Source organism: Phascolarctos cinereus, unplaced genomic scaffold, assembly GCF_003287225.1.
Source record: "Phascolarctos cinereus isolate Bilbo 61053 unplaced genomic scaffold, phaCin_HiC Scaffold_5;HRSCAF=322, whole genome shotgun sequence".
NCBI classification, from domain to species: Eukaryota; Metazoa; Chordata; class Mammalia; order Diprotodontia; family Phascolarctidae; genus Phascolarctos; species Phascolarctos cinereus.
In genome coordinates, this window is record NW_027555958.1 from 43,859,877 (window position 1) to 43,882,701 (window position 22,825).

At 41.8% G+C, this 22,825-nt stretch overlaps 1 protein-coding gene across 1 annotated transcript in view; it reads left to right on the top strand.

Moving 5' to 3' along the window:
- ARNT (aryl hydrocarbon receptor nuclear translocator) overlaps positions 1–20,736 on the top strand; it is a 49,398-nt gene extending 28,662 nt beyond the window's left edge. Inside the window, 16 exon segments of the mRNA XM_021004640.2 lie at positions 108–210; positions 1,552–1,617; positions 2,710–2,795; positions 3,803–3,879; positions 4,629–4,763; positions 5,868–5,942; positions 8,554–8,705; positions 11,796–11,889; positions 11,891–11,907; positions 12,063–12,132; positions 14,526–14,649; positions 15,171–15,273; positions 15,645–15,792; positions 16,751–16,913; positions 17,706–17,872; positions 18,562–20,736. Coding sequence (XP_020860299.1) covers positions 108–210; positions 1,552–1,617; positions 2,710–2,795; positions 3,803–3,879; positions 4,629–4,763; positions 5,868–5,942; positions 8,554–8,705; positions 11,796–11,889; positions 11,891–11,907; positions 12,063–12,132; positions 14,526–14,649; positions 15,171–15,273; positions 15,645–15,792; positions 16,751–16,913; positions 17,706–17,872; positions 18,562–18,651 — 1,670 coding nt within the window. The 3' untranslated portion in view covers positions 18,652–20,736.
- The last annotated feature ends 2,089 nt before the right edge of the window (positions 20,737–22,825 follow it).

Sequence of the window (22,825 nt, forward strand, 5' to 3'; positions counted from 1 at the left end):
TTCTGCCTTTGTTTCCATGTATCTCTTAATCCATTCCTCTACATTTTTATCTTTTTCTTTTCCACAAAGCAGTTCACTCCAAGCTGCTTTTTTTCCCCTCCTTCCAGGTCGAATTTTGGACCTGAAGACTGGGACAGTAAAGAAGGAGGGTCAGCAGTCTTCCATGAGGATGTGTATGGGTTCAAGGAGGTCATTTATCTGCCGGATGAGGTAAGTGGAAAGTTGGTGTGGTTTTATTTAGGAAGAACTCAGCATTGAGTAGAGTACTTAATTTCTTAATCAGGTATCAGAGGCCTTAAACTCCAAAAAACATTGATTGATTTAAATTCATTTCTTTAAACCCAGAGGGGTAAGGCATCAACAATAATAATAACGGTAATACTAATAACAGTAACAGCTAACATTTATGTAGCAGTTTAAAGTTGGTAAAACATTTTGTATATATTATCTTATTTGAGTCTTAAAACAACTTTTTGAGGTAGGAGCTATAGATGATATTTTCATTTTGCAAATAAGGAAACAGGCCCAAGTGACTTACTCATAGTCTCATAATTAGTATTGTTGATTCAGGTTTCGAATCCAGGTCATCCTGACTCCATACTTTTCCCAACATATGTGCACTCACAATTGATCATTCTGTTTCAGTGATTGCAACTTTATGAGAAATGTGGGGTTCCTAAATATATAAACAGTATATTTTTGAGTACTATTCTAGACATTGTTAGATGACATTGAGACAAGAGAGGTCACTCGTAACCTCAGGAAGCTTACAGTTTAATAGTAGCAGGTAGGTGGATCCTATCAGTGGATAGAATGTTGGAAATAGAATCAGGAATTTTAACCTGAGTTTAAATTTTGTCTCAGATAGGGCTTGTGTGACCCTGGACAAAGGCCTTAACTTCTCTGTGCTTCAGTTTCTTCTGCACAATGAGGATAATAATAGCAACTACCATCTAGGGTTGTTGTAAGGATAAAATTGAGATAGTATTTGTAAAGTGCTTTGTAAATCCTAAAATGTTATATAAATGCTGACTCTAATGGGGGAAACATGGTAGAAATGAGCCAGTAATGTGCAAAACTGTGTGTAAACTGTTGAGATTATGTGGAATAAAGAATTATGAGATTTGAGTAGGGTTAATCAGTAAAACTCTCCTGGAGGAGGTGAATATTAAGCAGAACTTTGAAGGAGGATGAGAATCAGAGCTTGGTAGGGAGTACAGTGTCCTAGGCCGTGAAAATGTCTAATGCAAACACTTAGTGGTAGGAACAATAAAATCATGCATTAAAGATGTAAGCAGTCAGTCTGTAGACTCCTGTTCCCATTTTTGACAAGTGATATATAGTATGTTTTTGTCTGGAATTCAGATATCAGTGGTGTTTTCTATCTTTCTCTTTTTGTTAAAAGCCTCATTTCTTAAAGAAAGCAGTGTAATTCCCAAACTACTTTATCTTCTGCTCTGAAGACCAGTTGTCGCTGGTCTGTTAGCTTCATGGATGCCACGGGAAGCTCTTACATTGGTCAGCCTAAACTTTCTTTTTTCCATTGGGCAGGTGTGGTAATAGCTCTGTGGATCCAGGTTCCATGAACAGATTGAGCTATGTGAGGAACAGGTGCAGGTGAGTTTGAAGGTCATCATGTCCAGAGAGAGTGCTTCACAAATGTCTGGGGTAGCCTCTGTCCTGCAGAGATCAGTATATTCTTTTCCCTGCCTTGGAAAAGATAGTTTTCCTGTCAACTCTCCAGGGGAAAAAGCACAATAGTTTGTTTCTCTTTGTTACCCATTTCCAGGGTATCCCTTACCCAGGAAGAAATCTACACGTTTTGTGTGGAGGAGTGTAGGTCTCCCTAAGATGAGTTCTTCTTGCTGCAATAAGAGAGCATAGTATATCAGTTGCTTTGGTGTGGAAAAGGGCTACTGATTATCTTGTCAGATAACTCAAAGCCTTAAGTTAAATGTGCCATGCAAAACCAAAAATTGACCCATAAATAAAGTTTCATGAGGGTGGTTTTCTTTTTTGACTTTGTAAAAAAAATTTTTTAAATTTTGATTATCTTTTGATTTTACATCACCAGAATTTATTCTAGTATCCATTCCCCTTCTCCCTCCCAGAGGGCCATCCCATATAACAAATAGAAAAAAATCAGCAAAACTAATCATTTCGTAATATAAGCAGTGTTCCACGTGTGAACCTCCCATTTCTGCAAAGGAAAAAAAAATCTCTTTAGATACTCTTTGGAGCTATGCTTGTTTTTGGTAATTTGGCAACATTCTCTTTTTTAAAAAATTGTTTTATGGTTCTTCTGTTTACATTGTTGTAGTCATTATGCATGTTGTCTTCTGAGCTCTTCTTCCTGCATTCTGTAGTAGATCATTTTGTATTCATCATAGTCATCATTTCATGTTCACAGTTTGTTTAGCCGTTCCCTAATAGATGAGCATCTACTTTGTTTCCAGTTCTTTTCTGCCACAAAAAGTGATTCTGTAAATATTTTGGTCTTTATGGAGGCTTTCTTATCAATAACCTTCTTGGGGCATAAGCCTAGTTAGTGGAATTGCTGGGCCAAAGGGTATGGGCATTTTAGTAACTTTACTTGCATAATTCTAAATTGCTTTCCACAACTGTTGTACTGATTGACAGTACAGTGCACTAGTAAGCCTGTCTTTAAAGCTGTGTTTTCTCCTGAGATATATATATGATTTTCTCTAGGAATGGGCTTGGCTCTGTGAAGGAAGGGGAGCCTCACTTTGTGGTTGTCCACTGCACAGGCTACATCAAGGCCTGGCCCCCAGCAGGTATGCATGACTTTTCATAAAGGGTAAAAAGTGAACGAACGTTTATTGTTCACTCATTGTATGCAGCATATTGTATTATACTCTGCAGAGGACCAGAGAAGGACCAAAGAAGACTCGATACTGTCTCAGTTCCTGGGCCATACAGAGCATATAGGGGGTATATCTACTTTTAACCATGAATGAGCACTAATAAATATGAGCAAATACAGTATATCCTTAAGTGTAAATTGACAGGAACGTCCACCAAGCACATAAAGGAGTAATGAGAGCTCAGGGTAGCCTATAGAAAAAGTTTTCCAAAGTAGGGGGTCTCCAAACTTTGAAGTAGAGGCAGGCCTTGGATTGGTGGGAAGGATGTGTAGGCAGAGTGCCTCATATCAGGTTTGACGTCAGGATCGAGCAAGTCAAAGAGGGGATGGAGAGCAGACTAACTTGGCTAGGTCTGTAGTCAGGGAGAAAACTCTTCTTCCAGCTGGTCTGGCAAAAGATTCTGGATTCCTGAGACTGTCCTCTTCCATTCTTCCAGCCCTTCCCCTGCTGAGTCTGGGTGCTTCCTTTTGTCTATTGAAAGGAGAAAGTAAAATGAAACAAACAAAAAAATTTAGTTTCTAGGCAGCAGTGCTTAAATTTGCACTTAAAAATGGATTTTAATTTGTAATAAATGTGCAAATTACAATCCAAAGTATTTAGGTCTTTCCTTCCTGCTTTGGTTTGGTCTTCAGGTTAGGGAAATGGTATTGCTATTATTCTGGGTAAAAAAAGAAAGTATCAGAGCTCTGAGGAAGGAATGAGATTACCCTATTTTCCTCTTCCACACAGGAGTATGGCTCTTCCCACCCACCCACCCACCCCCACTCCCCCACCCTCCCAAGGTATAGAAATAAGTATTTGGTTGGACATTGTTTGGTTTTTGGTGTGTTATTTATTTTTAAGGCCACTGCTGGGGCAGGACATCTCTTGACTCTTGCTAATATTGCTATATACTCTGACTTTATCTCCTTCTATAGGTGTCTCGCTCCCAGATGATGACCCAGAGGCTAGCCAAGGAAGCAAGTTCTGCCTTGTGGCCATTGGCCGATTGCAGGCAAGTGTAAAGTATTTTTCTCCCCCTCCCCCTCCTGCTTTGAGCTTGTGCATACATCGTTCCTCCTTTCCTGTTCTGTCTTATTACCTGACTCCACAGAAACAAAAATGTAAAACTTTGGACATTTAATTTAACTCTTGGGGATTTGTGATACCTTCTTGGCTTTAACAGACCCTGGAAAGCATGGTGGGTATCACTTCTGTCCTTATGTGCTCCCTTGTAATTTTGACCCTCTGTTTGCCTTCTCTACTTTGGTTTCCTGGCCCGTGTGTTAGGGAAGAGCTGTACATCTTCTCTTTTTCATATCTGCAAGATTAACTGGAGGAAAGAATTAGAAGTTAGGGCTTCTGATTTCCTGTACCTGCATTGCTGGACAATTTCCTTGGTTATTGTAGGCCTCAGTTTTCTAATTGGATTGAAGAACCTAACTCTATCAGAAAGGAGTTTGGGGGGGGGGGCTTTTGGATTATAAATGGCTGGTTTCCCCTTCCTTAAATTTTTTAAAAGGAGTTTCCTTGTTAGACTTTACATTTTCCCTGACTATATTTGTGTCATTCTTCTCTCTTCATATAGAGGCACAGATAATATGAATTATTTATGGTCAGTGGTTATTGTCCCTGGGCATGTAAGGCCTGTGAAAAGTCATTATAGAAATGATTATGTGGGAGATAGGGACACATGTGTTTTGGTTCCCTCGAAGGGCTTAGGCGGTGAGATTCTTTTTTCCTTAGCTTTTTCTTGGTTCTCAGGTAACCAGTTCTCCCAACTGCACAGACATGAGTAATGTCTGCCAGCCAACAGAATTCATCTCTCGTCACAACACTGAGGGTATCTTTACTTTTGTGGACCATCGCTGCATAGCTACTGTGGGCTATCAGCCACAGGTGAGGTGCTCAGTACAAGACATAACTGACATTTTGGCTTTCTTTTTTGTCCCAACTTTGTATTAAGATTAGTCATATGTAACATCTGAAACAAGCAAAGGTAACCTGATACACACACACACACAGACACACACACACATCTGTTTACTGTTATTGTGATTAACGTTAATAATTGCTACTTTGTATTTACATACTGGTTTTCACTTTTCAAAACACTTTCACATCCTTGTTCTCATATTTATTATAGCTGTGATCATATACTCATATAGATTAATTCAGATTTATCAGATCACTCCTAGACGGCAAAAATTCACAAAATAGGAAATTAGATGCCAGTTTACAGTACTTACTAGAATCCTACATTCATCAGGTCAATTAAACTAAATCCATTGAGGGGTGGGGAACCTGCAGCCTCAAGGCCCTTATCCAAGTGAAAATAGCCTGAATATAAAATTCATAGCAATAGGGCCTGTGGAAAACATTCTAGTTCTTGCTTAGTAGAGATATCCTTAGTAGCTCAGAGAAAGGTCTGATGTTCTAGGAGTTCTTAACTTAGGGTCCTTCATGATTTTTTTGTATTTCATTTTATGCATTTAAGAATCATTCTGAGAATTCCTTGGGCTTCCTCAGATTTCCCATGGGTCCATGACAAAAATGTCAAGAATCCATCTTCTAGTATCATTAGAAACTTGGGGATCCATCCCTAAATCTAATGGGTTTAGGCTTTCCCTTTTCTCCCTGTTCCAGCAGAAGTGCTGATAAACAGGGCAGTTACCTAGGTAGAAGAGGAGGAGAAGGAAGTAAAAGCTCTGAGTAATACACTGGATAATCCATCCGAAAACACTTGTTGAGGATTTGGCCAAGTCCTCACATATAATTACACTGATTAACCTGAGGAGAAAAGAATAAAATGACTTTTCCTATTTGTATAAAGTGGGATCCTGAGAGGTAAGGGACTTTGCCCAAGAGCCACACGGAGTTAAGGATGGAACTGGAAATAAAAAATCAGGTTCCCAAATCCCAGATCAAGTTAAAGGGGAAAGGGTAGCAAAATGACTCTAAGGCTTTAGGTAAAGAGAGCCTTACTCTCCTTTCTTCAATTAGGAGCTATTGGGAAAAGATATTGTGGAATTTTGCCATCATGAAGACCAGCAGCTCCTAAGAGACAGTTTCCAACAGGTAATTCCTTTCATTCTGGCTTTCGATTCAGATTGGAATAGACTTTATTGCTGTGGCACTCATTCATTCATTCATTCATTCATTGAACAATTATTTATTGGGCCACCTACTTTGTGCAAGGCACTTATAATTTCACTTGTTCAGTGTACTCAGCTCAGACATTTGTGTTTATAAAGGAGAAGATTAGGATAAAATAATTTAAAATAACAGATTATCCCCATTTCATCTCTGCTTGGCTTTGGAATGGAGGGAGAGGCATACATATTTTTCTACCTGGATCTAATCTCAAAGAAGACTTTACTTGTTTTGGGTAGGATGATACATTTCTGATAATTCATTCATTGATATTCTGTTGTTCAGTCCTTTGTGACCCCATTTGTGGTTTTCTTGGCAGTTCATTTTACAGATAAAGAAACTAAGACAAACAAGTTTAAGTGATTTGCTCAGGGTTACACTGCTATTAAGTGTCCAAGGTAGGATTTGAACTCAGAAAGATGAGTCTTCCTTATTCCAGGTCTGGTGCTCTATCCACTGAACCATGTAACGACCCTTCATTGATATTCAGTTACTCTTAGTTGTTAGTTGACCAAAGTCCTAAAGATCTCTAATGAAGAGGGGAATGAGTGGAGGGGAGAATAATAGTTATCTACAAGTATTTGAAAGGTTCTCTCGTGGAAGAGAGTTTAGATTTGTTCTGCTTAGTTCCAGAGGGGCAGAAGTAGGAGTAATAAGTGGTGACCAAAAGGCAAATTTGGCCTGGATATAAAGAGCAGCTTGTTAACAATTAGTGCTGTCTGGAAATAGTGAGTCTTTCTTACTAGAAACTTTCAAGCTAAAGCTGGGTGCCTATCTGTCAGGTTTGTTGCAGAAGAGGTTAGTGGTACATATGGGTCAGACTAGGTAGCCTCTGAAGCTCCAGCTCTGAGTTTCTGTGATATGGAATGGATGAGACGTACAAGAGGTCATCTTTTGACTCTTTGGCTAGAAAAGATACACTTCCAATTGTTTTTTAAAGCAGAAAGTAAATCCAAAATTACCGTTGCTTTAGAGCAATTTTCCTTGCAAAACTTAACTGAATTTTTGACAGTTTTTGTCTCTCTGTTCTACAAACAGAAACACATTGGTATCAGAAGGTTAAAATCAACTAGCTTAATGTAAACCATGTCCAGGTTCCTAAGGCTCTCAGGTTTGGGATACCAGACCATCTACAAGGGCTAGGTTTCTTCTGTTGTTTCTTTTGGAGAGCTGATATGCTTTCCAAGGCTAAGTGGGCTTACCAAGGCCCTTTCCCTGCTTACCTTCGAAAGTATTTGCTTCCTTTTTTTGGCTCTAGACGTAATAATCTAGGAGTTTGGGGCCTTGCAGAGAAACACACTATGTTTATTTCCATATTTTCCAGCTACTTAGTGGTTCTGTCTTGAACAGGCAGAACATTGTAAAGTTGTGGAGGCTTTAGTCTGGCTATCCTCCCTTAAAGAAAATGACTTTGTTTTGTCCTCGTGCATGTGATTATGTTGGGAAACAAAGAGCTGAAAGCCAGAAAATACCTATACATCATTATTAGTTGTGTAATCTGTATGCATAGGCCCTCAAGAGTTCATTTAGCTTAGCCCCTCATGTTCTCAAGGCACACTAAATCTTCAGTGTTGGTGTTTAAGGCTTTAGGCTAGACTCATTAATTCATCAGAACTGAAGGCCCCTGTGTGCAGAGCACTGCCCTTTCGTGAGTGTCTAGTCTAACGGGAATGTAGCACGCATGCAAACACCTCACAGACTTAAGAACACTGACGCAGCACTGTCTTAGGTTTGTTCCCTTCCCTGCACTCATCGGCCCTCATCCTCCCCCATCACCACTTTGCCTAGATTACTGCAGCAGCCTCATGGTGGGATGCGTGGCTCCCCAGTCCTCCCTTCTCTAGCCGTCCTCCACACAGCTGCCAACATCATCTTGAAGCACAGGTCACCCCCCTGCTCATGAGCCTTCAGTGGCTTCCACGACCAAGGGGAAGCTCGCCAAGCTCTTTGTCGTCTGGCTCCAGCCTGCCTTTCTAGCCTTCTTTCACACTCTTATGTTCTGGTCAGACTGCCTTCCTTGCTATTTCCTGAAACAGCATTCCATCTCTGCTTCTCTGCTTGCACATGTGCTGGCCCCTGTTCCTGGTATCTCCTCCATCCCCACCGGGAGGCTTTCTGTAGGAGGTGGCGGATTCTAAAGCGAATCTTTAACTTCTTCCAACACTCGGCCCAGATGCCATCTCCTGCAGGAAGCCTTTCCTGATCTCCTACTTGTTGCTGCCCTCTCCTTTCTCATAGTAGGTATATACCTGTTTGTTTATATGTTCTATCACCCTTATGCAATGTAAATTCCTGGAGGGCAGGGATTTTTTTTATAATGTGTATCCCCAACATTGAGAATGGTGCCTTGCACATAGTAGGCACTTGATAAATGCTTATTGAGCTGGATTATAATATTCGCAGTGCAGATTAATACAGACAGGGCCTGGTATATCTAGAACAGAAGTGGGACTGGGTTTGGGGCTATGGGGCAGTGTGTTTGTTCAGCCCATTTTCTTTGGTTGGGGTCCCACTGACACGATAAAAACTCTTCCAGGTGGTGAAATTAAAAGGCCAGGTTCTGTCTGTCATGTTCCGGTTCCGGTCCAAGAACCATGAGTGGCTCTGGATGAGAACCAGCTCCTTTACCTTCCAGAACCCCTACTCAGATGAGATTGAGTACATCATCTGTACCAACACCAGCGTGAAGTAGGTACCACCGAGGGCATTTCTGGTGCACCTGGCCCCTCCAGATTAACCCAGGGCTAAGCCCTCCCCCTCCTTTTCTCCTCCCTCCCTCCTACCCCAAGCAATATTGAAGAACACTCAACTTTGAATCTTCACCTTTCTGTTCTCTGCAGTATTTGGGGCCATTGGGTGAGACAGGAAGTCTGGATTTATTTCAGTTAGAGGGAGCTTTAACAGAACATGGCATGTTTCACTGTCTTTCTCTGATACTTTGTTTTGGCCAGGGAGTCAAAATGTGGAAATAGGAAAAATGAACAGTTTCTCTTTCTGCTGTTACCTATAGTCATAATTCCAGTTACAGGCACTGAAGAGGAGGATACTTATCTCAATTTTATTTTTCAGTTATTTCTAGGAATGATTCTTTTTCTTTTTAATCACTTTGACTGCCTCACTCTCCTTCCTGCATCACCTACCCCAGACCCTATTTTCACGTACACTTCCCCCAGACCAGACTAGTCCTGTCTCACCAGTCTTTGATTCCTTCCTTCCATCTTGTCTTCTTTTCCTTAGGTTCTTTTTTCTTCTAACTTGCCTGCTTTTCTTTTTCCGTCTAATCTACCTCTTTGGCCTCACCTTTAAGGCTAGATTGAGTAATAAACCAGCATTGTAAATACTAATCTGAGATCAGGGTCAGCTAATCCAAGGATTTATGAAGGAAAGTTAAATAATTTCTAATCCACTTTGTGTAACCAAGGACAGATGAACCCTGAGGTGCTTCCCTTCTTCCTTCGCTTGACTTTACTGACTTGGAATCACTGGAGTCAAGGTTACTACGGTTTGCTCTGTGTTTCCATGGGTAACATTACACAGGTATTGGTGACTGGTTCCAGAAAGATCCAGGTGCCTGGAACTATGGCTTTTCTCACCTTTCTTTCCTCCTTAAATTTATAATCTTTTGGGGGGGCATGTTTTGCCATTTCTTTCTGGTGCCTTTATTTTTGGCCGGGGAGTTAGACTATGTGACTAAGAGATGCGGATATAGTTTCTCCTTCTGCTGATGCCTCAACATCACACCAGTTACAGAGATGACACTTTTGGTAGGGGCATGAGGGTAAGTGCTGGAATATAATTTTTAGGGATTCATTTCTCATTGCAGAGGGAGAGGCTTGCTATGCACCCTGGGCAGGGGCAAGGAGTCAGGTGCTTGCATTGCTTCCAGGCACATAATAAATGCATGTTGTCTTGGTTTGACAATAATGGGGACAGCAGTAGCAGAGAAAGTCTCAGTGTTTGAGTTCAGTTCACTAAACAGTTAACAGCTGAAATTTATGAAGCATATGTTATTTCATTTGATCCTTACAGCAGGCTAGTGAATCAGGTACTGTAGGTTTTCCTTAATTTATAGATGAGGAAACTAAATTCAGAGGGGTTAGAGGACTTGTTGATGGTCACACAACTATTAAATCTCAGTGATGGAATTCAAACTGAGGTCTCTTCAGACCCGTAAGGCCAGTACTACCTTCTGCTCCTGCTGTGGCATACTCCGGTTTTGGCAGCGTGACTCCTGTGGGTTTGCTTCCAGTCTTCATACTCCCATTATCTATAGCCAGAGGCTGTTGTTAGTGATGGATCTAGGTGGGAGAGAAACTGTTCTGTAGAAATTTTGAACAGTGAAGAGATGGGTGATCACCATCCTGGGTGTCAAACCAGTTGCTGTGGAGTAGCAGATGAATCACTTTTACTCTTCCCTAGTAGACACTTACACAGTGACAGCATTTATAGCATTTGTCTCAAGTTTTAGATGTTTTTTGGGGGGTTTTTTGGTGAGGCAGTCGGGGTTAAGTGACTTGCCCAGGGTCACACAGCTAATAAGTTTTCAAGTGTCTAAGGCTGGATTTGAACTCGGGTCCTCCTGACTCTGTGGCAGGAGCTTTATCTGCTGTGCTACCTAGCTGCCCCTAGTTGTTTCTTCTTAGCAGGTGACTTTACCTGGCTCAGTATTGTCTTCTCCTCCCTCCTCTCGTGTTTATGTGTAGTAGTATATCTGTAGATTCACCATTCTGGCCCAAATGGTTTTTCAAACCTCAACTGTTTTCTATCCATGTTCTTCTCCCGCCAGTCTGTTTTGGTGGCCGCTTTGAAGGGTATTATAGACCTACCGTATTTTGGTGTATGTGCCAATTGACAAATCATCCATGGGAGTAGAGTGGAGGAGAATGTCAAGAAGAATTAACCCCATAGAATAAACAAGATTTTTGGCCTTTGTGAAATTCTGGAGTCTTTTGTTCCTTAGTTTTCGATTTAGTGTGAGAAGAATCTCTTGAGGACAGTGTTCCACTGACCAGGCATAGAGTAGATTTCATGCAGCAAGTTCTACTTCTAGACTGGAATAAAGAAACATTTTTGTTTATACTGGAGGTAGGGAGCACAGTCAGGTACTTAGTGTCGTCAAGATCATACAGGTTTGTCCTGCCCATCATTGAAGTTGAACAAGATGTGAACTAATAGTGTCTCATTTTTAATCTGTTATTGAACAGGAATAAAAAGTCCATTAGTCCAGGGTTAAAGGTTTCTGAGAACTATCTTACAGGAGACTTTCTTAATATCACATCCAATCTACCCTTGGGCTTTGGACAAAGAAAAATATGGATACAAAAAGGAAATCCAGTGTTTCACGTCCTTCTGCATTGTAGGGCTCAGAAAACAGCAAGAATGGGAAAGGCAGGAAATTGAGTGCAGGGGCTGATGGCATTATCTTAGGTATTTAGTTAACATGCTACAGAAAAGACAATGGTTCCTTGCTTCAAAGAGCTTACTTAGGAGAGAGAATTGAGACACACGAAGTCAACAGAAAATTTTCTAACAAAGCACTGAAAGGAAAAAGGGTTAGGCAGGTATTTATTGGCTGTAAAGCTGTGTGTTGTGTTCTTGTTTGTCCATGTGATTTCTGTGTTGCCCCATCTGTGGGTAAAGTCCATCAGTAGGAACAGGCATCTGATAGGTATTTTCACTAAATAATTAACATACAGAGATTTATGAGCAAACATAGATTTCTCTCTCTCTTTTTCTATCCCTTTACCTACCCCTTCTCTACCACAAAATATTTTCCAGGAACTCCAACCAAGAGCAACGACCCACACTGTCCAACTCAATCCAGAGGCCGCAGCTGGGCCCTGCAGCTAATCTGCCCCTGGAGATGGGCTCCGGGGCAGCTGGCACCCAGGTGAATGGCGAGGATAATTGGGTGAATAGACTTGTGACCATTTCAGGGTCTTAGTTTCTTCATATTTCAAATGGGGGAGGTTGGTCTGGTTCTAGGCCTCAGTTTCTAGGGTCTTTAGACCATTTGTTTTTCATTTGGTCTCTTTTGCTCTGTAGGCAGCAACAGCAAACAGAGCTTGATGTGGTATCTGGAAGAGATGGATTGGCCAGCTATAATCATTCGCAGGTAAGTTGGTCAATGGGCAGTTGGTCGCTTCCACCAAGAAGGTGCAGAGGGAGCAGCAGGCAGTCATTAGATACTGTTTCTTTTGTACTTCTGGTCTAGGGACAGAAGTCTTTGCTGCATAGTTAGTGAGGGCCAGGAATTCTGGTTGGAGTTGCTGAGATCATCATTAGAAGAACTTGGGGCATAGATTTAGAGGTGGGTTTTGTTTCCTAAGATTCTTGTTTTTATAGTGTATATACGGTTTCATTATATTCCAACCTTCCACAAATATCCCTGTTAATTACAGATGATCTAGTTGTGGCTGTTTTCCTTTTCTATGCCATAGCCTTCCTTAAAGGACTCTTGAGCCTGAAATGAGTTCCCTCTTCTCCTCTCCCTCTTAGAATCCTTAGCTTCCTTCCTGACTCAACTCAGTTACCATTTGCTGTGGGAAGCCTTTTCTGACACTCCCAACTGGCTAGTGCTTTCTCCCACTTCAAATTAGACTATATTAATTGTCTTTTTGAATCATGTATCCCTCTGTAGGCTAGATAAGCAACTTGAGGGGGTAGCAGCTGTTTTTCTTTGTATCCTAGCATAGTCTCTTGCACATAGTAGGGGCTTTAGTAAATGCTTGTTGAATTTAATTGGATTAGTCACAGTTTTCTCTCTTTACACATAATTTATAAGACTGAGCCCCCTTCAATGGATTTTGTTTTGTTTGGGCCAGACCTCTCTTAATAATGTATTCACTTATTCAACAAATATTTTTTGAGCACCATATACAAGACATTATTTTTCCAAATTTTCTTTTTTTGTTATGAATCTGACAAATATTAACAAACATGAACATTTCAGTGTACAAAGAACAGAAAAAAGAGGTTTGTATATGAAATTGTGTATATGAAATCTTTTTTGCATATAGACTTCCTTTTTTTTAGAAGTATATATTAAATTTAACAGTAGTACTAGCAATATTTTTACAGGACATTGTGCTAGGGACCGATGGAGATATAAAGATGAACTAGTTTCTTGAGAGATTTGTAGGGGAGACTAGTAGGGGACGTGTGACATTTATGCACAATACTGCATTAGCTAGTAGAGTATGGTTAAATGTATTAATAGAGATACTGAATACCTATGCAAGTTCAAAGGAGGGAGATAAAGTCATCTTTGACTGAGGGGATAAGGGAAGAGAAGGTAGCATTTGGGTTGGGCCTAGAAGAAGATGAGATAAAATTTTTTAACAGATGAAGTTAGGAAGGGAGGGCAGTACCTAGACAAAGGGGATGGTATATACAAAGCAGGAAGGGGGAAAATGGCAGCAGTGAATAGGGGCAGGAAGTCCTCCAGTTTGACCGGGAAGGTCCCGGAGCTAGATTGTAGGGGCTTTCAATGTTTTGGCCAAGGAATCTGGATTTTATTTGATGTTTAACAGAACCATTGAAGAGTTTTTAACAAAAGAGTAATGTAAGTTTGAACTGTGCATTATGAAGATTAATGTGGCAGGAGTACATAGCATGAATTAGAGCAGTGAAAGTTATTACAAGATAAGTGTAATGAGGGTCTGAATTTGGAATCCATGTGCTGGTTTCAAGTTTGGGTGGAGGTGTGGGACAGGCTGGCCATGATGAGGGATCAGACCTCTACAGACTTTTTAATCTGGGGCCTGGTTATTCAGCAATCACACTGAGGATGCCCTACACTAAACACTTTAGGAGGATACCTAGAAAAGATAAAAATGTAGTTTATTGGAAGTGTTTATAGCCTCATAGGGAGAGACTGGACAATTATACTACATGTAAGGAAAATATAGCAAAAAGTATTAATACAGATGTAAGAAATGTATACAGTAAAAACATCCTAGGAAGCATTAGAATGATTGGATAGGTAGAGTTCAGAAAAATTTCATAGATTTGAAGTAGAACTTGAAAAGTGTTAAGAGTAGAAGTACATAACTTGGCATAGAGAAATGAGAACATTTGGAAGAAAGAGAGTTCATGGCATCAGTGGACAAGAAATAGAACAAGTCCTGGGCTAGCCACAGGGAGCCAGCCTGGGGAACTGGAGGGTTCGAGTGGGCACACATGTTAGAGGGGCCTTGAAACTCAGTTCTGAAGAATTGAGACTTTATGACTGTTCTAATTCTTTAGATGAATGACTGAGGAGATGATGATGAATGAGGAGAGTTCATCGGACAGACTAGGAAAACAAAGACATTTTGGAATTTATTATCTTGTCTGAATTCCTGTCAGTGTCTGGGGCCTTCCCTCATATCATGCTAATTATTAATTCTGAACATTAAGGGTATTTAGGTTCCCATCTTAAAGAATATCATACTAGTTAGATTAAAGGACCCTGAAATAAGGCAGTCTCAGGTAGAATTCACATCTCTGTCTCCTTACTTTCCCTAGGTCTCTGTCCAGCCTGGGTCAGCCACAGGTCCAGAGCACAGCAAGTCCCTGGAGAAGTCCGACAGCCTTTTTGGTCAGGATAGAGACCCAAGGTTTGCTGAGATCTACCCCAACATTAGTTCAGGTATATTCCCCTTTTCTCTTTTCTAGTCCCTTCAATTGGAAACCAGTGTGGCATAGTGGAGAGAAGAAAACTGGGTTTTACTTTGGTGAACCATCTCTGAGCTCTACTAGCTTGGTGACCCTGGACATGTCACTGAATGTCCCCAGTACATTAGGCAGCCCTGTGAGACTCAGACTTGCAGAGTCTTCTGCCAGTGAACTCATAGGTCTGTTGTTAGAGCTCTTGTCACTTTTGAATTACCTTGTATTTACTGATCTCCATAAGCTTCTTGAAGGCAGAAGCTGTTGCATTTGAATTCCCATTGATTAGCAGCTCAGTGACTTACATAGAATAAACACTTAGGTTTTCTCTCCCTCCTCCCCTTCCTCCCCAGCAAGATTCCAGCTTGGTTTCTCGTTGGATCCAGGTCTAGGCAGTTGCAGTCTTCTTTCCCATCACCCCCTTGTGACTTTGGACGATGTGTTGAACTTGGCAGTACAGATGCCTGAGTCACCTTACCCTGTCACCCCTCCTTTTCTTAGATCAGAGTAAAGGCATCACGAGCAGCACTGTCCCAGCTAACCAGCAGCTCTTCTCCCAGGGCAGTACGTTCCCCACAGTCCCCAGAACAGCAGAGAACTTCAGGTGAGTCCTTTTGGTTTGGGCCAGTAGTCCGGGGGGGGGGGTTAGGAAGGTGTTGATGAAGATTCTGCTTACAAAGACAGGATTTCTCTTTCTCCAGCTTTACTACTAGACTCAGGCAAACAAGGGTGCTTATACTGCCCCAGTGCAAGGTCCCATCCCTTGCGCTGGCTTTACAGCCATGCTCTCCCTGTGCTCGTGTGTATCCTTTGTGTGTCCTGTGCACTCTGCCTCTCTCTTTTTTCTAAATTCTGTCATATTTTCTATAGCACAAAGAGAAACCAAGAGGAGAGGCCCAAGGATAATGATGATACATGCTTTATTTCTCAGGTTTCCTTATTGTTCCACCTTTCTACTCCCTTATTTTCTTCTAGAAACAACAGCTTGGTTCCTCCTGGGACCATTGTGCAACCACCAGCTTCTGCAGGACAGATGTTGGCCCAGATCTCCCGCCACTCCAACCCCACACAGGGCACAGCTCCTGCCTGGAACCCTAGCACCCGTCCTGGCTTTGTTGCCCAGGTACAGCCCTTGTCACACCTTTACTCCACATGATGAATTTTTTTTTTCATTGGTAAAATAGGAAAACTTCCCTGGGCCCCCTTGAATAATACTTTCCCCGTTCAGTTTCTAAGGCTACGTAGAGATTCCATAGTGAAAATCCATAACTAGTCCACACATCTTTAAGCCCCATTCTTCATTATGTTTTTCAGCTCCCTTCCTCAAATCAGAGTTGTACAAAGAATATTGTGAATAGGTTTGTCTTTTAATTCCACATATGTATCTTCTGAGGGAGATGCAAAGGAGTTAGTAATATAAGTAATGAACTCAGAGTCAGGAATTCTATCTCTGACACTTAAAAGCAGTGTGTCTGTGGGCGAGGGCCTCAATCTATCTGAGCCTCTCTTCCTCTTCCTCCTCCCAGCAGGGATAATAATAGTGCTATGGTACAAGGCTCCAATGAGATAATATATGTGGAGGGCTTCAGGAGGCAGCCTGCTGGAGAGCACACCTGCACTCTGCATCTGTACAGACACCCGACACTTGCAGTGTGTAATGTGCCCTCCTTTGGGGCAAGGGCCAGATCCCTTTTGTGTCTGTATCCCCAGCACTTAGTACAGCCTCCAGCTTAATGCACTTAATGCTTGTTAATTCATTAATTTTATGTGGAATGCTGAGCTACATGCTTTTGGAGGGTAGATAGGTAATGGAGGATTCTGTTCTTGCCCTAGAGAACTCCTCTAGGAGTTCTTAATAGAGATAGTAGAACACAGACCACAGCTAAAAAAGCTAGCTGTTTGCAGAAAGCCCCCTACCACCTATACAAATGCATGTTTGAGACAGTAGAGTAGAGAGTTAATTAGCACTTCCTCAAAGGGAGATGAAAGGATGAACTGGCTTTTTGGGGAAGGGAGAGGTTTTCCTAGGGAGAAGATCAGTGGTGCTTCTACTCTGCTCTGCTCATGTCCTGTCTGTGTAGCAGGTGGCCCCCCCTCCCGCATCCAAGACTCGGTCCCCTCAGTTTGCTGTCGGTAGCTTCCAAACACCGTCTTCCTTCGGCCCCATGTCTCTCGCTGGGGCCCCCACTGCATCGCCAGGTGCTGCTGCCTACCCCGGCCTCGCCAGCCGGGGCTCTAGCTTTGGTGAGTCCCTTGTGGAGAGGGGAGGTCATAAGGGGAACAGCAAGCGCTAGTTAGGTCATGCTGGCCTCAGCTGTGTGTGGTGGGGGGAGGGGGGGTGTGGCGTCCAGCCTTTGAAGAGGCAGCTGGTGTCATTGACAGAGTCTGGGGGGTGGAGTATGTCGAGACCTACTAGTCAGGCTGCTAGGGGCACCAGAGGGCCCAGAGTGCCAGACCTGGAGGCAGAAGACCTGAATTCAAATGCAGCTGCAGACACTAGCTGTGGGACCTTGGGCAAGTCCTTGAATCTCTGTTTCCTCATCTGCAAAATAGGTGTAATAATAGCACCTATGTCCCAAGGTGATTGTGAGGATCAAATGAGATCATGTTTGGAAAGCACTTAGCACAGTGCCTGGCACGTAGTAGGTGCTATGTAAATGCTTCTTCCTTTCCCCTCACCAGTTGTGCGACTGAGGCTTGGTGAAGTTAAGCAATTTACTTGAGTTTCCTTGTCTGTAAACCAAGGCTGATTGTATGTGTAGTCCCCGTCTCAGGATTGTGAAGGGGATCAAACAAGGTCATATATAAGTAGAGCACTTGGTAAACCTTGAAGTGTTCTATAAGTACCAGTTACTATTATTAATACAGAGTACATGAAGAAATTCCACTATGTTCTAATATGTGAGGGCAAATATTTGTCAGGCAAGACAGTCACAGCTCTCAAAATACAGTGGCCGAGTTCCGGGGGGTTACCCTTCAACTTTGTCAGGGGAGCACTGGGACTGGCCCGGTCACTAAAGGATGGCATTTCCCCAGCCACAGAGGGCGGACAGCCCACGGGACAGTTTCAGGCCCGCACAACAGACGGAGTGAATGTGTGGCCGCAGTGGCCACAGGGGCAGCAGGCCCACCACCGATCTGGCGCGGGGGAACAGCACGTGCAGCCACCGCCACAGCAGCCCAGCCAGCCGGAAGTCTTCCAGGTGAGGGGCTCCAGGAGACAGGGAGGAAACTGCAGAGAAGTGGGCTGAGCCGAGGTGCCGGGGAGGGGGACGAACGTAGGAGCATCGTGATTCTGAAAGATGACCACTGGATGCTGTGTCACCCTTGACTCAGTCGGCCAGCCACCTGTTTACTAAGCAGCATGGGAGGAGAAAGGGAAAGGGTGTGGCTCCTAATAAGAGGAAGCCAGTCTCTGTCTTTGGGCTGTTGAGGACGTATACCACCCAACGAGCAAATAAAAGCATGCTTAGAGAAGTGTAGCACTAATAATAACTGTACAGAGCCCTGCACAGAAATGCGAATGGAGAGTGGAACCAGGGGACATAGGGAAGGAGAAGGCTTTGTTAAGCAAAGATTGCCAGAAGAAAGGAATGTTTGATACAAAGGGATAGGGTTAAAGCTACTTCAGATTCGTATCTAAGAACAGAGCAGTGCTGTAGGGGAGGGAAATAATTTTTTCTTCCTCTTCTATTAAGAACTAAATAAGAGGGAAGAAAATAAAATTACAACAGGAGGGATTGGGATTAGGGAATTGGGGGCAGAACTAGCTCTTGAGGACAAAATTCATTTATGTGGGGCCTATTGATGCTAGCATGAGTACAGTGAGAAATTGCTTCTTGGATGTAAGGGACTGGTTTTTAATACCAATTTTATTCTTTTTTCTCATTAGGAGATGCTGTCTATGCTGGGAGACCAGGGTAACACCTATAACAATGAAGAATTTCCTGACTTAGCCATTTTCCCTTCTTTTTCAGAATAGAACTGTTGGGGTGAGGATTAGGGGGTGGGGGAGAGAAATCACTTTTTGTTTTTAAAAAAAACAAATTTTTCTGTAAACTGAATAAAGATACTCTCCCTTCCCCTCCCTCACCCCCAAAATCCACCTCATGCCCCCAGTGTTCCCTATCTCCACTCACTTCCCTCCCCCTGTCCCCGGTAGAATGGTCAGAATTAATGGAATGGATCATCAAGGCTCTTGAGAACTTTGAAAACTGAGACCAGATGGACTGGGGGATCTTTTCCCTTTTTCTCCTGACCAGAGCTTTGTGCAGAGATGAAGCTTGGAGTGTTCCAGGCTGGAAGATACTACACAGAGACCTCCAGGTCCAGCTGCAGAGTGTTTGATAATCACCTTGGATGCAGAGACTTTTTTTGGACAAACTCTGAATTGGATCAGGGAGGAGGGATGGGGAAAAGGAGTATCTCTGTGTATAGGCCCAAGAAAGAGCAGGCACATGGCTTTAGGAGTGGATACAGATAGTTTGTATTGTGTGTAATTCCTCTAGAAAGAAACATGAGAGAGAGAGAGTGTGTGTGTATGTCTGTGTGTGTGTCTCTTTCTTCTGTGGCGGGGGATTGTGCAAACTCTGGTCCCTGATTCTGTGTGTGTGCGTGTGTGTGTGTGTGTGTGTGTGTGTTTCAGAACAAGTCCTAAAGTGTTAATTCCAGGTATTTTCTGCTCCATATTGCAGCCAAAGTGTATTTAGATTAACTTCTTTGCTGTGTTCACATCTATGCCCAGCCAGTGTGATCAGTTGTGTAGGAGTGTTTTGTGTGGGCACCTTCTCATTGAACATTGTCAGTGACAAAACTGGGTCATTCTCATTGTTGGCGGTGCTTCTCATTTGGAGAGAACTTCAAGACATGGAAAGTGGGCTCAGGTGCTAAACTTTTTTAAGAAACCCTAGACTCATGGCCATAAGGACTACAATGCATTTTCTGTCAGAATTATACACTGTACAAGCACTGTGGAGAAAATAACCCCATGGAAACTCAACTTCTTGGTTTGACAGCCCCAGTAAGAGGCCTTTATCTACACTGGGCTATACACCTTGATACCAACTTCATCTCAGAAATAAGTTTTTTTTCAATCCAGCCAGACCTAAACAGAAAAAAGGTGACATTTTTCCTTGTTACTAGCACACAGATGGAAAATGGGTCTATAATACTACCCTTTGTTTTCCTCCTAGCCTTTAGAGTCAAGTTGGATCTCTTAAAATTTTTTGCTAGGTGTATAAAGGGTCAAATGGGTATAAATATAATAATACTATATGGCAGATGGGTTGGAACCCCTATCAAACAGGGCTTCTCAGCAATTAACATAATCGTCTGACTAAGGATATAGGCTACTACTATGGCTTTTGAGCCTTTGGTCACAAACAGTGGAGTGACAGTTTTTTTTTTCTATTGGCTCAGGCCAGTTTTTAATTACAAGGCTGAGTTATTAAGGGCAAGATGTTTTTAATGTAGTTATAGGTGTCTTGAAAACAGAGATAACCTTGGGGAGGTTAGAGGGGAATGTCATATTGACTTGGCCTCTCCTGTCCCCTTCCTTTCACCCTGGTACCAGATAGCAAAAGGACAGGGAGAAGTAGATGTTTTATTTTTTAAAAATCTATGTGCATACACACAGCATACATGCATTTATATATATATATATATATATATATATATATATATATATATATATATATATATATATATATATATATATGCATATATATTATATTATATTATATTATATTATATTATATATTTATATCACAATTTAAGAAGCCAAAAAGTTGAGTTTCCATTTGAATCTGTCTTTTGATAATCAATTATTTTTAAATGTGATTAGGACTCTAACATTGTACAGTTATTGTAGGGTGTCGGGAGGGAGGGAGAAAAGACTCTGAGGGTTTTGTTCCTACTCTTCCTTCAGGGTTTTATTTTCAGTTGTGTTTATTTTTCTTGTTGGCCATACTTTGTTACTTGGCACCCATGTCAAGTCTCATGGTGGCACAAATGATGTCATTATGTAGCAGAGATTTTAAAGCAAAGATATTTTTTTCCTTTTTAAAAACCCTTGTGTCGTTTAGTCTTGATTGTGACCATAATGATCCCTGCCCAGGTTTCTTACATAATGCTTCCTGCCAAGGCTGTAAGACAGAAAAACACAAATGTGCTATGTGACACAGAATGCCCTACATATACTAAGACACCAAAGATAAGAAACACACTATTCCCTAAATGAGCTGCTTATATGGCATATATTTAAAAAAAACAACGAACTGCAGGGCTGTCATCACTCATCTGCCTTTTGATTTTGCTAACTTTGAGGGAGGGGAGGGAAGGATGCCTTTATATATAAGAAAGAGTTCCAAGGAAGAGAGCTCCAGATCCTGCCTCTGTCCCAAAATATCTTTATTCTCTAATGAAAAGAAAGTAGGTATTGGGAGAGAGTCTACTTAGGGTTGTTCTTGGTTTCCTTCTGGGACCGTCTGCTCTGTCTAGCATGGGCTGATGCAACTGGAATAGTTTGAACTGTAGGGGAATGTAGGAATAGAATCCAGCTGTCTTGGGGAAAAGCAGCCAAATATGTTTTATCTTGCTGGAATCATCCTTTTTCCTTCTCCTGTGTCATCTGTTTTTGGGGGGGGGCGTTGGGGCTGAGGCATACTCTTGTGATCTGTCACATGCTGGGTAGGGTGGGGGAATGGTCTGGAAGGGCTCATATGACTGGCATATAATAATCATCACACAATACCCATCCCTACATCCAGGACTTTTAAAAAAGGGAAATCCATTCTCCCTTCCCCTTCCCCATGGTCTCATTAGTGCTTCTGGCATTGATTTATGTGTTGTCATTATTGGAAATACTATTTCTGATTCAATTATTTTGCAGCTGACTAGTCTCCTAAGTAATAGATAATTTCTTTTCCTTGGGAAAAAAAGTTCTATATAGGAAAGATACTATCTGGTCTGGGGTCAGAGGTAGAGACATAATGACTTGGTGAATAACTTCTAAGAGGCAGGAAGTTTGGTAACCTGACTCCATAAAGTTGCTGAATTTTGGATTTTTAAGAGTTTGACAAAATGGATTGAGGACTGGCCTTGGAATCAGGAAGATTCCAAGGGTTCACCTGCTTCTGTCACATACTAACTGAGTGTAGCCATGAGCAGTTATTCAGCTTCTCAGAGCCCCAGAGAGTTCCTGATGTGCACCCCTGGGAGGAGTTTGCTACATTGATGATAGCCCAGATTTAAATCTATACGTTGAATGATAAGCTAGAACTCAAAACATTTATCAGGTGCTTTAAAGTTTATGAAGCACTTTTATATATATTTTATTGTTTGATTCTTATAATAGTGCTTCGATTGAGATAGGTGATCTTATTTTACTGATGAGGAAATGGGTTGAGAGAGGTTCAGTTATTTGCTTTGGGTCACACACAGGGTCTGGGACTTTTTTTTGGGTGGGGAGGGGTCTGGTTTTGAACATGATTCTTCCTGACTCCCAAATTCTTGTACAAGGTGTTGGAGGAGAGAGAAGGTGAGCTGCCTTCAAGAAGCTTTAAATTTAGAAGAAAGAGTTGTCAATCCATCAACATGTACTTAGTAAGCGCCTACTATGTGCCAAGCCCTGTTAACAGAGGTACAAGGCAAAAATTAGTCTATCCTCGAAGAGCTTACATTCATATATGTGTGTGTGTGTGTGTATATATATATATATATATATATATATATGTATGTATGTATGCAGTCATTCAGTCATTAACCACTTGAATGCCTACTATGTGCTACCTTGGGGATACAGAAAAGTCAAAGGACAATCCCTACTGGAGTTCACATTCTAATGGGGCACATAGGCAAGTATGTCCATACATGTGTATACATATGGGTATGTACTGAACTTGATGCAAGTATGTGTGTGTATACGCACATTACACACACGTACGTAGATACATACACATATATCTATCTACATAGACACTGGTCAGGAGAACCAGATGGGAGCAGAGGTAAGCAGCCAAGGAAGGAGGAAGAAGTGCTCATTTCTTAACTGATGTGTCAGCTATGTTAAATGCTTTAGGTAAAGAGGGATGATGATGATTGTAAGGCAAGTTGAGAGATTGATAATCTTGAGAGAGCACAGTTTGGTAAAGCTGGAA